Raw genomic sequence first — 13,456 nt, forward strand, 5'->3', positions numbered from 1 at the left:
AAGTTGGTGTTCTCATTTCAGTATTTAGGAAAAATGCAAATTACTCCTTTAGCACTGCAACAGCAGACAGAATAGAGGAACTGAGAACAACATTAATTTGGAGATAATATCATCCTCAGTATATTCTATATAACTCATTAAATGGATTTACATCTTCACATGTTACAGTATTTATTATATAGAAAATGAGATGGGCTAGTATCTCAGGTTTATTTTAAAAGCAGTTCTAGATATATTTAAAAAAACCCAAATAAGTAAAAAGACATTTTTGTAAACCCCTTTGTCCGATATATTTTAAGAAAAGTACAATAGTTCTCTCTGACTCTTGGAGTATACCATGGAGACTCCCTGATTTTGGCAATGATGGGTGCAGAAGAGTACTGGTTTTAGGTGAGGTGTCAGTTCTTTTTTTTTTTTTAAAGATTTTTATTTATTTGAGAGAGAGAATGAGAGAGAGTGAGCACGAGACGGGCGAGCGGGAGAGGGAGAAGCAGACTCCCCGCCGAGCAGGGAGCCCGATGCGGGACTCGATCCAGGGACTCCAGGATCATGACCTGAGCCGAAGGCAGTCGCCCAACCAACTGAGCCACCCAGGCGCCCCGGTGAGGTGTCAGTTCTAAAAGCTATGGCATCTTATGCAAATTATTTAACTTTTTCACCTGGTAGACAACAACAACAAAGATTGAGTGGTATTATGAGTGACTAGGTTCCCAAGCACTAAGCTGTGTTTTTCTAGGATTCAGATATGTATGGATGTGCACAGAAAGAAGGTGCACAGCTGGGCCCACCTGGGGTGCTTTTCAGGACAGACTAAGAAGTCCCTTCGAAAAGAACTCACACTAAGGGAAGAGAAAAATGAGGTATATAAACTTGGTTTGAAAATAATTTTTGAGAAGGGGGAGGGGCTGTTTGGGGTTTTACTGGCTGATGCTGTTCATGCTGTTGTCTAGCTGCACATCTGCTCTCTTGTGTCAGTCCTCAAGAGTTGAGGCTGCAGTAAAATTAAACAGCTGTTTCACTGGCAATTCTTTTTTAAAAGATTTATCTATTTATTTTAGAGAGGGCGGGAGGGGCAGGGGGAGAGGGTCCCAAGCAGACTCGATGCTAAGCTCGATCCCATGACCCCGAGATCTTAACCTGAGCTGAAACCAAGAGTCGGTCGCTTAACCGACTGAGCCACCCACGCGCCCCTCACTAGCATTTTTGTAAACACAGAAGCATTTTTCTGTACCCTGTGTACCTTTAGTGCCTGTAGGGACGAAGGGCACTTCCTTTACTTGAGAGAACTTTTGTGGCTCATGAGAGCTCAGAATGGACAAGCTGAAAAGATAAGTCCATCTACACCTGCAATTCAGGAGAAATCAGACACTTGGCATCAGAGCCTCAGGAGTGACTAGAAGTTAACTGAAGCAGCCCAAACAAGCCCAAATGGCAATGCCTCCAGGGATGTAGCCAGTATATGAATTACCTCTGATGGATCCTCTAAATTAGGAGGGGAAGAGGAGAACTGGGAAGATAAAAAGGATCTAGAGTTCCTACAGGCTGTGGGGAGGAACAGAATTTAAAAAGTGAAGTATTGTTACCTTACTGTAATCTAGTATGTTCTTCTAAGTGAAGGAAATATAGGTTATACTAAAATTAAATGAAATAATGTATATGAAAGAACTTTAAAAACTGGAAACGTTTAAGACACAAACAAAACTTCTGATTCATCCAGTTGTGTGACTCTCACTGAAACTAAAAGTAAAAAAGACACTACTTACCTCATGATCCTTTCCATTTTTATCACGACTTTTACCATATTTTTACCAATGACTTTTCTCAGAAATCACCAGTCTCTGTACATTATTATTCTGCTTAGTTTCCAAAGTAATATTGATGCATTTAAGATTTATTATCAATAAAATGTCCTTTAAAACCCACTTTCTCCATAAATTGTGGAAACTAAAAGGTACTTTCTTTCTGATTATTGCTGGTCAGAATGTGGAGCTCATATATTTAACTTTTTACTCTTGGTTCCATAGAAAACAACAGCCAAGAACACTTTTACTGACTTCAAATTTTAGAAGCAATTAATATTGATACTGTATATATTGATTTATCATACAAAGTAGAAATTTGTAGTTTCAAAAATCACAGTTAGTAGGATAAAAGAATCTCTTTGAGGAGAACTAATATGGTGCTTGGTTTATAGAAATTTGTACACTAATATTTGAAAGATTTATTCTTGTTACAATGGCCTTGTAAAAATCATATCTAAATTCCCTTAGGATTGATATTATTTATACTTTAAAGTCTGGTTATTAAATATTAATAATCCCAAGTAAGAGCTATGTTACTATACCTTTGTAATACCTTAAGTAAATCTATGTATGCTCTATTTCTGTACAATTACCAAATAAACATGTTAAACTGACAAAGTCAAATTACTTAGACTTGATCTTGTGACTGGAAACAATATGCAAAACTATGCATCTTTAATGAAAAATGTGGGGTTATTCTAGAAATACGTTTTCGCCTATCACTTAAGGAGGAACACTGCTCAGACATATGTGGCACTAAACTTCTCACCTAACCTTTGGCCCTATTTTTAAGGTGGAGGTCATTTCTGCCTTGCATATAAAACTGTCATGAGAAAAAAAGAGAGCTATTATAGGTAAATGCCTTTGAAAAGTGTAAAGTGTTTTATAAATTCATATGCTATTAATTATTTTATCACCTGTTTTCCCAGCTGCCGAGCACAGATTGGACAAGGTTCTGGATTAATGCCTCCTGATGTTTTATCTTGAGACTGTTCAAAAAAATAATTAAAAAAGAGATTAGTTGCATTTTAAAACCTGATATGCATTTTATAACTCATTTATAAAAGTAAATGCTGCAACTGCTATTTAAATAAATTTGATAATTAAGATGACTTAATAATGTATTACTTAATATTAATATTCCCAGGATTTACAAGTAACATTCAAGGAACAAATAAAAAATGGAAATAACTTTCACTAGAGTTTATTAAAGTTACTATATTACTAATATTTGTGACTACTGTAGAAGGCAAAGTGAAAAACAAATTGTGATATAACAGGTAAATTCTCAAAGTTTTACTTTCAAGCTAGCTTTTGTTATAAAGAAATATTATTTTAAAAAGTGTAATTTGGAATTCTGAAACAAAGGCTCCTTAAAAGCTATACAGACAATATTTATTCTGTACATCCACTGGGCAGGTGATCACAGACTTGGGAAGAGGCAGCATTTATTTACATATCTCCTTATTAATACTGGTTTCCTCTCTGTATTCTTTTGTAATCTCATTAAGGCAAAGCAAATAACTAGAAATCAGAAATATCTTTGAGACCTATTTTGTCCGGAAATTATACTGAAGTATAACAGTGCTCTTCAAAATCTCTTTAAAACTATTTCAAAAATTTTTGAGCTTCAAAAAAGTCACCAAATGGACAGGTCTTAATATTGAGGAAAACCTAAAGGAAAGTAAGTCAGACTCATAGATCACTAACCAAATAGTTAAACATTTTAAATAACTGTTTTTGATTATCCTTTGACTTTTGTTTACTAAAAAAAAAAAAAAGAGGTAAATTGTGCACGGATTCAGCAACGCTACAGGTTCAAAACAATTCTGTTAACTAAAATATAACGATTTTTTAAAAAAGTTGAATTATTTTCTTTTATTGTTTCAAATAACATAACAAACCACCTAAAGTCTTAGTGGCTAAAACAAACAGGAGTTTCTCGTGATTCTACAGGTCACCTGAGTGATCTGGGGGTGGGCTGACTCATGTGGGGCTGGATGATCTATTATGGCCTCATGTTGATGTCTAGCAGTCGGCAGACTAGCTGGTCTGGAGAGAGGGCTAAGCTGAGATTTCTGCTCCCGAAGACAGGGAATCTGGGCTGCTTCATAACGACTCCAAGTTCCAAAGAGCAACAAGATTGGGAAAACTCCAATGTACATGTCCTTTTCAAATCTCTGTGCTTGCGTCACAAGGCCAAAAGCAGGTCATGTGCCCAAACCCAGAGTCAGTGTGGGAGATCATCCATGGGCATGTACACAATAGGGGCATTATGTAGCATTTTGTAAACAATTTTTCAGAATTTACATCATCTCTTCTTTTAGAATTTACTTACAGCGAGGATTATTACTTTTCCATAAAGGGCCTGGTTGGCTTTGTGGCCATATGATTTCTGTTGCAACTACTCAACTCTGCTATCCTAGCATGAAAGCAGCCATAAACAGTATGTAAAAGAATGAGTGTGGCTTGGTTCCAACAAAACTTTAATTACAAATCAGGTAGTGAGCTGGATTTGTCCCGTTCTCTTTGCAGATCCCTAATTTAAAGTTATAAATTTCTTCTAAGCACACCCTAGCTGCCCATTGTCACATGATTTTTATTTTTGCTCAGTTCAGAACATTTTCTAATTTCTGTTGTGATTTCTTTAACTCACAGGTTATTTAGGAGTGTGTCGTTAATTTCTCAACATTTGGGGATTCACCTGGTTATCTTTCCATATTGATTTCTAATTTAATTCCTTTCGTTAGGAAACATAATCTGTATAATTTTAATCCTTTACAAATTTTAAGTTGCTCTCTGAATCAGCACAAGGTCTATTTGTGTAAATGATCCATGCACCCCTAAGAAGAGTGTATTTTGTAGCTGCTGTGTCAATTCGGTCATGGCTGTTCTGCGTTCAAATGTTTGATATCCTTACTGATTTTTTCCTGTCCATTTATCTGACATATGGAAGAATCCTGCAATAGTTTGCCTCTGCTTACCTTCTTCCTGTGTCACTGTTATGTATTTCAGTTCTGTGTATGTTGTATATCCTATACATCAGCACTGCTGCTTTGCACGGACATTGTTCTTGTTCTTTTTTATTTACCTATATAAGCTTTCTCTTGCCCTGCATTCCTTCCTGTAGTTCTATCCTTCAACCTGGGATAATTTCCCTTTGGTCCAAAGAACCTCCTTTAATATTTGTTACAGTGTGAGTCTATTGGGAAGGAATTCTTTAAGTTCCTTAAACCTAAAAACATCTTAATTTCACTTTTAAAAACAGCATTTTAAGGATGTTGTTCCAGTGTTACCTGGTTACACAGCATAAAGCTATTGAAACCTGGTAACAGTGGCATGCCATCTTCAAAATGCTAAAGCAAACAGTCTCCCCGTGTAGTCAACAAGGAGAAGGTATACAGTCACCAGTTTTTTTGTTCCAATTCTAGTTGCTTAAATTTTTTTTCATGATTTTTGGTTTCTCACAGTTTATGATATTCGTAGGTATTTTTGAAAAATTTTATTTTTATTCTGTTTGGGGCTCTCTGAGTTTCTTGAATCTGTAAGACATCTTACGGTCTTTCATCAGTTTTGGAAAACTCTCAGCCCTTATCTCTTCAAGTTGCTCTGGTACCATTTACCTCTTTTTCTCCTGGAACTTCAATTACATGTATGCCAATCATATGGCTGTGTCCCACATCTCTTTCACTTTATCCTGCTCTTTATTTTTATGTATATGCTTCTCCAAACTGGGTATTTATTGTGGAACCATACTTGAATTCACTACTTCTGTCATTTTCTGTGTCTAGTCACCATCCAACCAGTTTTTAATTTCAGATATTGGATTTTGCCTTTCCAAAATGTCCATTTGATTCTACTGTATACATTCCAATTCATTTTATCTATATTGTCCGCCTTTCCTCTTGTTAACGTATGAATCATAATTACTTTAAAGTCTTTTCCTGCTATGTCCACAATCTGGATTATTTGTAGATCTGCTTTGATTGTTCATTTTTTCCCTTTTAATTACTGGTCACATTTTCCTGCCTTGCACATTTCTTGTAATTTCTTATTGTATGCTACACTTCTTAGTCTGTTTATACAACAAACTGCAGAGACAAAATTAGATGTTATTTTCTTTCACAGAGGATTACCCCTACCCTGGCAGGCAGTTAGGTTGAGGGGTGAGTGGCTGCTTACCTCAATCCAGTAAAAAACTGAGCTGGTTTTGGGGATGGGTTTTAAGGTAGGTTCAAAATCAAGTCATCGTGGCTTCAAATGTCTCAAGGGTAAGACCTGTTATGTGTTTGTTGTTGGCCCCTTGCTCCCTTGGGGAGGAACTGTCTCCTAAGTGCTGCTGAAACTTAAGATTTCACTCTGTATTTCTAGTATAGGCCCAGCTGTCATGCAAACCTATCACTTAGCAAATGAGTAAAGTTTGTTGTGCATCTGAAGCTCCTCGAAGTTCCAAAATGTAATACTCACCTGGCCATCAAAAGTTCTACTGATTTCTCTTTCTCCTATTTGAGTCCCTCTGCAATACTGACCTTAATCTCAGCCTGTATCCAGATACTGCAAATGTTTTCAGGCAAGACAATGGCCAGCAATCTCAGCTCACCTAGAAAGAGCTCTTCCCTCCCTGGAATGTCATTTCACCTCAACCTTTTTGCTTCCACAAGTCTCCACTGTCTTTAAAAATAAGATGTTAATAAGGTAATGGCAAGACATCACTGCTATTCCCATACAGAAGTTGCAGTCCCCAAACAGACTATGAAAGATCTCATGTGGTTGCTTAGTATTCAGAAAATTTCTTCTGAAGAACTTATTTTTTTAACTGAGATATAATTGACACATATTAATTTCAGGTACAACATAGTGATTAAATATATGTTTATTGGAGACTTCCCTTATGCTTTGAAATCTTACTGGACATTTACCAGTTTTTTTGTTACTTGATACTGAAAATTGCTGATCAACAATCTAACAGGTTCATCTTTAAATTTCTTCAGAACTCTTGAATGTATGCCATTCTATAATTTTAAGTGATTAATTAAGTTCTTGAGGCCAAGGACCAAGTCTATCTCAAACTCCAACTATAATGCATATACATTGTAGGCGCTCAATAAGTATCTGTTGACTGCCAGAATATGTAAAAATTTGTTTTGCTTATTATTTTTTATTTAACTAAACACAGTCACATAAAATTTATAATTTTATTTTTTAAATTTTATTTTTGTTATTTTTCTCAACTTTCTAACATGAGCATTCTCTTATCTCATTTATTTCCTGAAGACACCATTTACAATATTTATATCATAATCTCACTGTAACAATAATCCATGACTTCACATGTAAACATTGTACTTTTTGTTGGACACTTAGTCTTCTATTTTATTACTATTATAAATAAGACTGCAGTAACTATCCTTATATCTAATTCACTCCCCAAATTTCTATTTACTTAGAATATTCAGGAACAGTTCTGGGGCGCCTGGGTGGCTCAGTCATTAAGCGTCTACCTTCGGCTCAGGTCATGATCCCAGGGTACTGGGATCGAGCCCCGCATCGGGTTCCCCGCTCGGCGGGAAGCCTGCTTCTCCCTCTCCCACTCCCCCGCTTGTGTTTCTGCTCTCTCTCTCTCTGTCAAACAAAGAATATTCAGGAACAGTTCTAAGAATTACTGAGTCAAAGGATATGAATTCTCTGAAATTGTTAATACATGTTAAAGTATTTTCAGGAAAGGGCTATATAAATTTATATTCCTATTGGTAATACATGAAATATCCATTCACTGCCCTTTCACCCCTGTGGAGTGTTATTTTAAAAATCTCTGCCTACTTGTTGGCAGGAAATGGTATCAGCTTAATTTGATTTTCCTTCATTATGTTTTTTTCTTTTATTATTAGCTGAATTTGATTTTCTAGGACATTTTATATATCCTTAGAATTTTAATTTTTTAAAAACTGATTCAACAAATACAGGATATCAATTTATATCCTATAACAAACAATTAACTATCTCTTAGTTATCTAATATCTAATATCTAAATAAATATCTCTTAGTTATCTCTTTCACATTTAAAGTATAGAAATCTAACATTTAAAAAGTTCACATTCAGGAATATCAAGGAATTTTTTCCAAACGTTCTTTCTCTAATGCTAGAATTTTGTGAGACTGACTTTTAAAAGTTTTCCCCTGTCTAGGGGCACCTGGGTGGCTCAGTCAGTTAAGTGTCATAATACTGATTTCAGCTCAGGTCACAATTTTGGGCCGTGAGGTGGCAGGGCTCTGTGCTCAGTGTGGAGTCTGCTTGAGATTCTCTCTCTCCTTCTTCCTCTGTCCCTTCCCCCCATGTGCTCACTCATGTGCTCTCTCTCAAATAAATAAATAAATCTTACAAAAAAAAAAGAAAAAAAAGGTTCCCCACATCTTTTCCTCCTGCCAGGATAATACTAGTAGTCATCATAGTAATATCAGTAACAATATGGTATTAATAGCAAAGACCTAGAAAGTGCTTAATAAGTCAGGAACTGCTCTAGCACTTCACATATATTAATTCGTACAGTCCTCAAGAGAGCCATACAAGATCACGTTGTTATTCTTCTTTTATAGATGAGGCAAAGAGAGGTAAATACCTTGAATAAAGTCCCATATGTAGAAAAGAGTGGTGTCAAGATCCAAACCTGAACTGCCTGGGTCCCAAGACTGTCTTCTCAACTACCACGCTATTTTACTTACAATGAATGTCCAACTTCTCATTTTATCATCACTGGGGTTTACTGATTCACTTAAATGTATTTTGTATCAGTTTAGCACCAACTCTAGTCTACTGCTTTCCTTCATTTGTCCTATCCAAGAATCTATTATTATATCTCTTTCTGATAAAGTACTGCAAACAGCCATTTATCCTTGCAATAAAATGGAACTACATTCATCAATGTCCAATATAATACATTGCTCACAACTCAGAAAATGTATTTTGAATTACATTAAATAATTTATCATTACATCTTCTGATTTAGTAACCAAATCAGTTTTTGTTAATTTGTTATTTGTTCCAAATAACAAATTAAAAAAAATCTATGTATGTATTAATGAATGCATGTATATGTATATATAGATTAAATAATGCATTTTTTGCCCAGAGGTGGTAATACTTCCACCATTCAAGGTTTTGAACGACAGTATGTTTATATTGTTTTATACTCTAGAGTGCACACCCTTTACATAATCTGTGTAACTGATATTTTCTACAGGTATCACCTGTTGGATCTGTGTAGTTACTGTAGATAGAACTAGTGTTCTGATTGATATAATTAACACAAACAAAAGATTAAAGAAAACATTGTACCACTAATTATGTGACTAACAGATTAAATGGAAGAAGTCACAAAGGTTTATTGATATACAGCATGGGAAAATGTAGCATCTTTTAAACACAATACCTTCTCCAAGTTAGTTAGGTAAAGAAGCTGCCCAAGTTTTTTCTGAAGCTGTGAAGTAGCAACAGCTTTATCATTTAGTAGTTTTATGCGATTTTGTTCTACCTAAAAAACAAAACAACACAACTTTTTATTCTCTCTCTTAGAAAGATGGTAAAATTATATTAAACATGTAAAATTCTTCCTCAATAATTTAACTGTGTCCTTTTTAAAGAAAACCCATTGACATGTGAAGACTCAAATTTGCAAAATGGATAGTAGGTATTTTAAAGGAAACATATACCCACATGGCTCTATAGAAGATAAAACTCAATACAAAATTCTTTTAAACAGGAAGTTTCCCTATATACTTGAAATTGGATAAAAATCAACCCAAATTCTATTTATGTACACTTTCAGTAATATATCCATGGGATAAAGAAAAACTAAATGATCTGCTGATTTTATAAGCACTCTCCCTTCACATGCACACACTCACACCTACACCCAAACCCCTTCCCTCCTCTGCCCAGTAGAAAATAGTAGACAGATTATAAAACGAGGAATTTGGTTACACAGGAAAAAATTACTGAAAATTCATACTTTAAAAGTTGAGATAGTATAAAATGAGTATTTTTAAATTTTTCTAAGGTAAAGTTTCCAAGCTTTATAAGAAAGAAAAAGATTTAAAAGTTAAAACACATAGAGGCGCCTGAGTGGATCAATCGGTTAAGTGTCCGACTCTTGATCTCAGCTCAGGTCTTGATCTAGGGGTCATGAGTTCAAGCCCCTGTGCTGGGCTCCATGCTGGGCATGGAGCCTACTTAAAACAAAACAAAACAAAACAAAACAAGAACAAAAAAACCCTCACACACAAGGAATAAAACTATAAAGGAAATTATATTTTAATATGGGAGATAAAAGGTTGGGAGAGTCATTTTTTAATCCTGGGATATAAAGAGGGATTTATTAGAAGATAAGTTGTCAATATCTGTTCATCAGTAGCAAAGGAAAAGTGCAAAAGAAAAGTTTTTGATTGTTCTTAGGGAAGGTAAGAACAATCAAAAACTTTTCTTTTGCACTTTTCCTTTGAAAAAATGGAGCTTGTAAGAAGGACATATGTCTAAAAACTGACTGAGACACCCTTTAGATTTTGGCATACAGAAGGTACTCAGAAACACATGAATATGCAATCTGAAGAGAAACAAATGAACCAAAACAGTGAATTCTATGCATGTATTAGATATGACATTGTTCATCCCTGTCCATTTTGACGTATAAAACCAAACACTTTTATATGGCTTAAACTAAGAGCAGAGATTAGTAAGTACATTCTTATGGAAGAGATCACTGTCTTGACTTTTCTATGGACCTTGGATTTTTGTGACACCTATTGGCTGTGTTTTTTGTGATTTACTTGCAAATTACCTCGTGTGGTTCAATGATATGAAGAACAGGTGGATTGGGCTTTGGCTCCCTAGGATGACGCACTCTTAGTCGTTCTGTAGCCATTGCAAGTTCATCAATAGCAGACACACGATTCCTCAAAGCCATCCAATACTCATGAAGCAACTAGGAAAACAGAAAACACAAAAACAGTGGTAATTAATGCACAGAATTAAAACGGTTAAAACCACCGAAATGTGTCATGATCAAAAGTCTTCAGTGCAGTCTAAGATATACACATTTTTTTCAGTAAGTGTCTAAGACATAAGCAATTTTGGGGCCATTTTTTAGGATGAAGATGTAAGACTGAATAACCTCTACAGGCCACTGCAGAATATTGCACCTTTAGATTCTTAGAACAGAACACCCGAAGATATTTTGGTGGGACCACAGATCTTTATAGGTCAATATTAGCCTGTGGAATCTCTGCTTTGTTTTTTTAAGAAATATTCTTTATTATAAAATATTTCACATTTTCAAAATAATTATGTATATATGATAATGAGAATACTAAAATATACAACTGAGTACTCAACATCCAATTTAAGAAAGAGAACAAAACCAATGCCTTGGAAAGTCTGTGTTCCTGGCTCAACTGCATCCCTCTTTCCTCACACATTCTTCCTTCAACCCCCTACAATGGACTAATCACTATTCTGAATTGGACTTAATTCTGTATTTTTCATTTAGTTATACTAATCTATACATTCTTAATAATTTGGTTATATATGTTTCTGAAACTTATGGAAATATTATCAGTCAGTATGAAATCTTTGATATGCTTTCTTCACTAACTTTATGCTCTGAGGTAGACCCCAACTGATGTGTGTAACAGTGGCTTGTTAATTTGCATTGCTGTGTAAGAGTTCAGTCTGCAATGTTATAGAGAAAAAAATTCACAAAGATCTGAGAAAACTTCATGATAGGCAATCCTGAGACATAGTATGTCGTCAAAATATGCCCAGAGGAAAAATGCAGGGGCAACTGGACACTGTATATAGTACTGTCTTCCAATCGCTTGCTGTAATTATGTGTAAATGTGCGTCTGCATTTAGAATAACAATGTGAGAAGAAAAAAATTATTATGAATCAATGATTTCAACTACAAAAGTATTATTCCCCAATTTATCAAACATATGAAATGATATTATAGATAGCATATTTTCTTTTTCTGGATAGAAATTTTTATCTTGCTTTGAAAGTCAAGAACTTCAGATTTTTAAAAAAGATATAAATGGAATTACAATACTATAAATAAAACAGTTCTTTCATTTCCTCACCCATCCCACCTGCAAAACAAGATAATGGATAACAAATCCAAATATAAAGAATAATTCAAAATTAATGAATTTTGGAATCTCAATCAAGTACAAAGTTGTGATATGATAAAATTATCAAAATATAAATATAAAGGGCTACTTTCTACTCCATTAACTGCAATGGTTTCCAGCTCTGTAGGTTGAGAAATATTTACTATGTTCTCCAATCTTCAAAGTTATTGATGTTTGGTTGTTATTCACAGAGCAAAATTAAAACAAAACACAACAAAAACAAAACTCTAATTTCACAGAACTGCAGTGTAAGATCAAGCTAAGAATAGAATGAAACACTTTTACAGCTAAATAAAAGGCATATCAATTTCATTTTAATAATGACTTCCTTTTAGTAATTTTATAGAAGTTCCTTATTTGTTCAGCATTATTGTATTTATTATTCTTCATTAAAATCATTACATTTTAGGGAAACAGAAATTATGATATGCCAAGTCTCTAAAGTAGATTTTTAAAAAGTCTGAAAAGAGCAAAGCAGTAATTAAAATATAAACAAGAAAAATTTTTAATATTGGAAAAAAAACTTGAAATACTGTACCTTATATTCCTTTTTCCATGCTTCAAAAAGGTCCATTGAAGTACTTCCTTCATCAATGAATTCAACATCAAATCTGTGTGACTTTGCAAATGATAGCAATGCTTTCATAGATCGCTCTGTCTCACTTATTGCCCACAGACCCCGGCTAGTGGTGGGTATTCGATCATCCACCAATCCTTCTTCATCTTCTATCATCTCCTCAAATATTGCAGTCTGGCCTTTGACTCTGAAAACATATGAGAGCAAAACAACAGTAACTACTGTCAGTGGGTTAACAAGCATTGTAAAAGTCCTATTGGCAGAGCCAAGAGAGAAGCAAGGTCAATAACTTTCCATCAACAACCTTCAATATCATGTCTACAAGATCACGCTTGCAAGTCTTTGGAAAACTACAGTAATTCTAAAAATGCTGGAGGCATTATAAATTTGTCCATTATCTTGACAGAAATCTGACATAATAAAAAATGGCTATATATTTTTACGCTAAAATCTAGCTCTGAGAATTACCATAATACAAAACACAAACTACCACCACCACCAACCATGCAAATTAGATGATCTCAAAGTACACTGTCAATCTCCTTTTTTTCAAGGCAATCAGAACTTCGCCTTTTTTCAATTTGTTTGTAAAATAGGAGTAATTTTGCTAATACCACAACCATTATGCACTCCTTGACACAGGATGAGAACTTCCAATTTGTGTTGGAGAAAGTATATTAATAATGAAAGCTAACCTTTTACAGAACTCTTACTATGTATCACGCACTATGCTAAGCAATTATGTGCATTTTAAAATCTAATATTCATAAAAAACTCAATGAGGTAAGTGTTGTTTTATTTTCATTTCACGAATGAGGATAATGAGGCTTAACAGAAGCAATCGCCCACAATAGTGGGCAGGGATTTGAGTTGAAATGTGTTGGACTTGAAAGTCTG

At 34.6% G+C, this 13,456-nt stretch overlaps 1 protein-coding gene across 9 annotated transcripts in view; it reads right to left on the reverse strand.

Moving 5' to 3' along the window:
- Positions 1-13,456, reverse strand: part of SHPRH (SNF2 histone linker PHD RING helicase) — a 96,537-nt gene that overhangs the window by 29,228 nt on the left and 53,853 nt on the right. For all 9 annotated transcript variants that reach the window (XM_081829107.1, XM_081829102.1, XM_081829105.1 and 6 more), the window contains 4 exons: positions 12,521-12,746; positions 10,634-10,777; positions 9,230-9,331; positions 2,720-2,791 (listed from right to left, as the gene is read on the reverse strand). In XM_081829107.1, coding sequence (XP_081685233.1) covers positions 2,720-2,791; positions 9,230-9,331; positions 10,634-10,777; positions 12,521-12,746 — 544 coding nt within the window. The remainder of the gene's footprint in view (positions 1-2,719; positions 2,792-9,229; positions 9,332-10,633; positions 10,778-12,520; positions 12,747-13,456) is intronic.

This window comes from Leptonychotes weddellii, chromosome 8, assembly GCF_054177405.1.
Source record: "Leptonychotes weddellii isolate Sample4059 chromosome 8, ASM5417740v2, whole genome shotgun sequence".
Classification (NCBI taxonomy): Eukaryota; Metazoa; Chordata; class Mammalia; order Carnivora; family Phocidae; genus Leptonychotes; species Leptonychotes weddellii.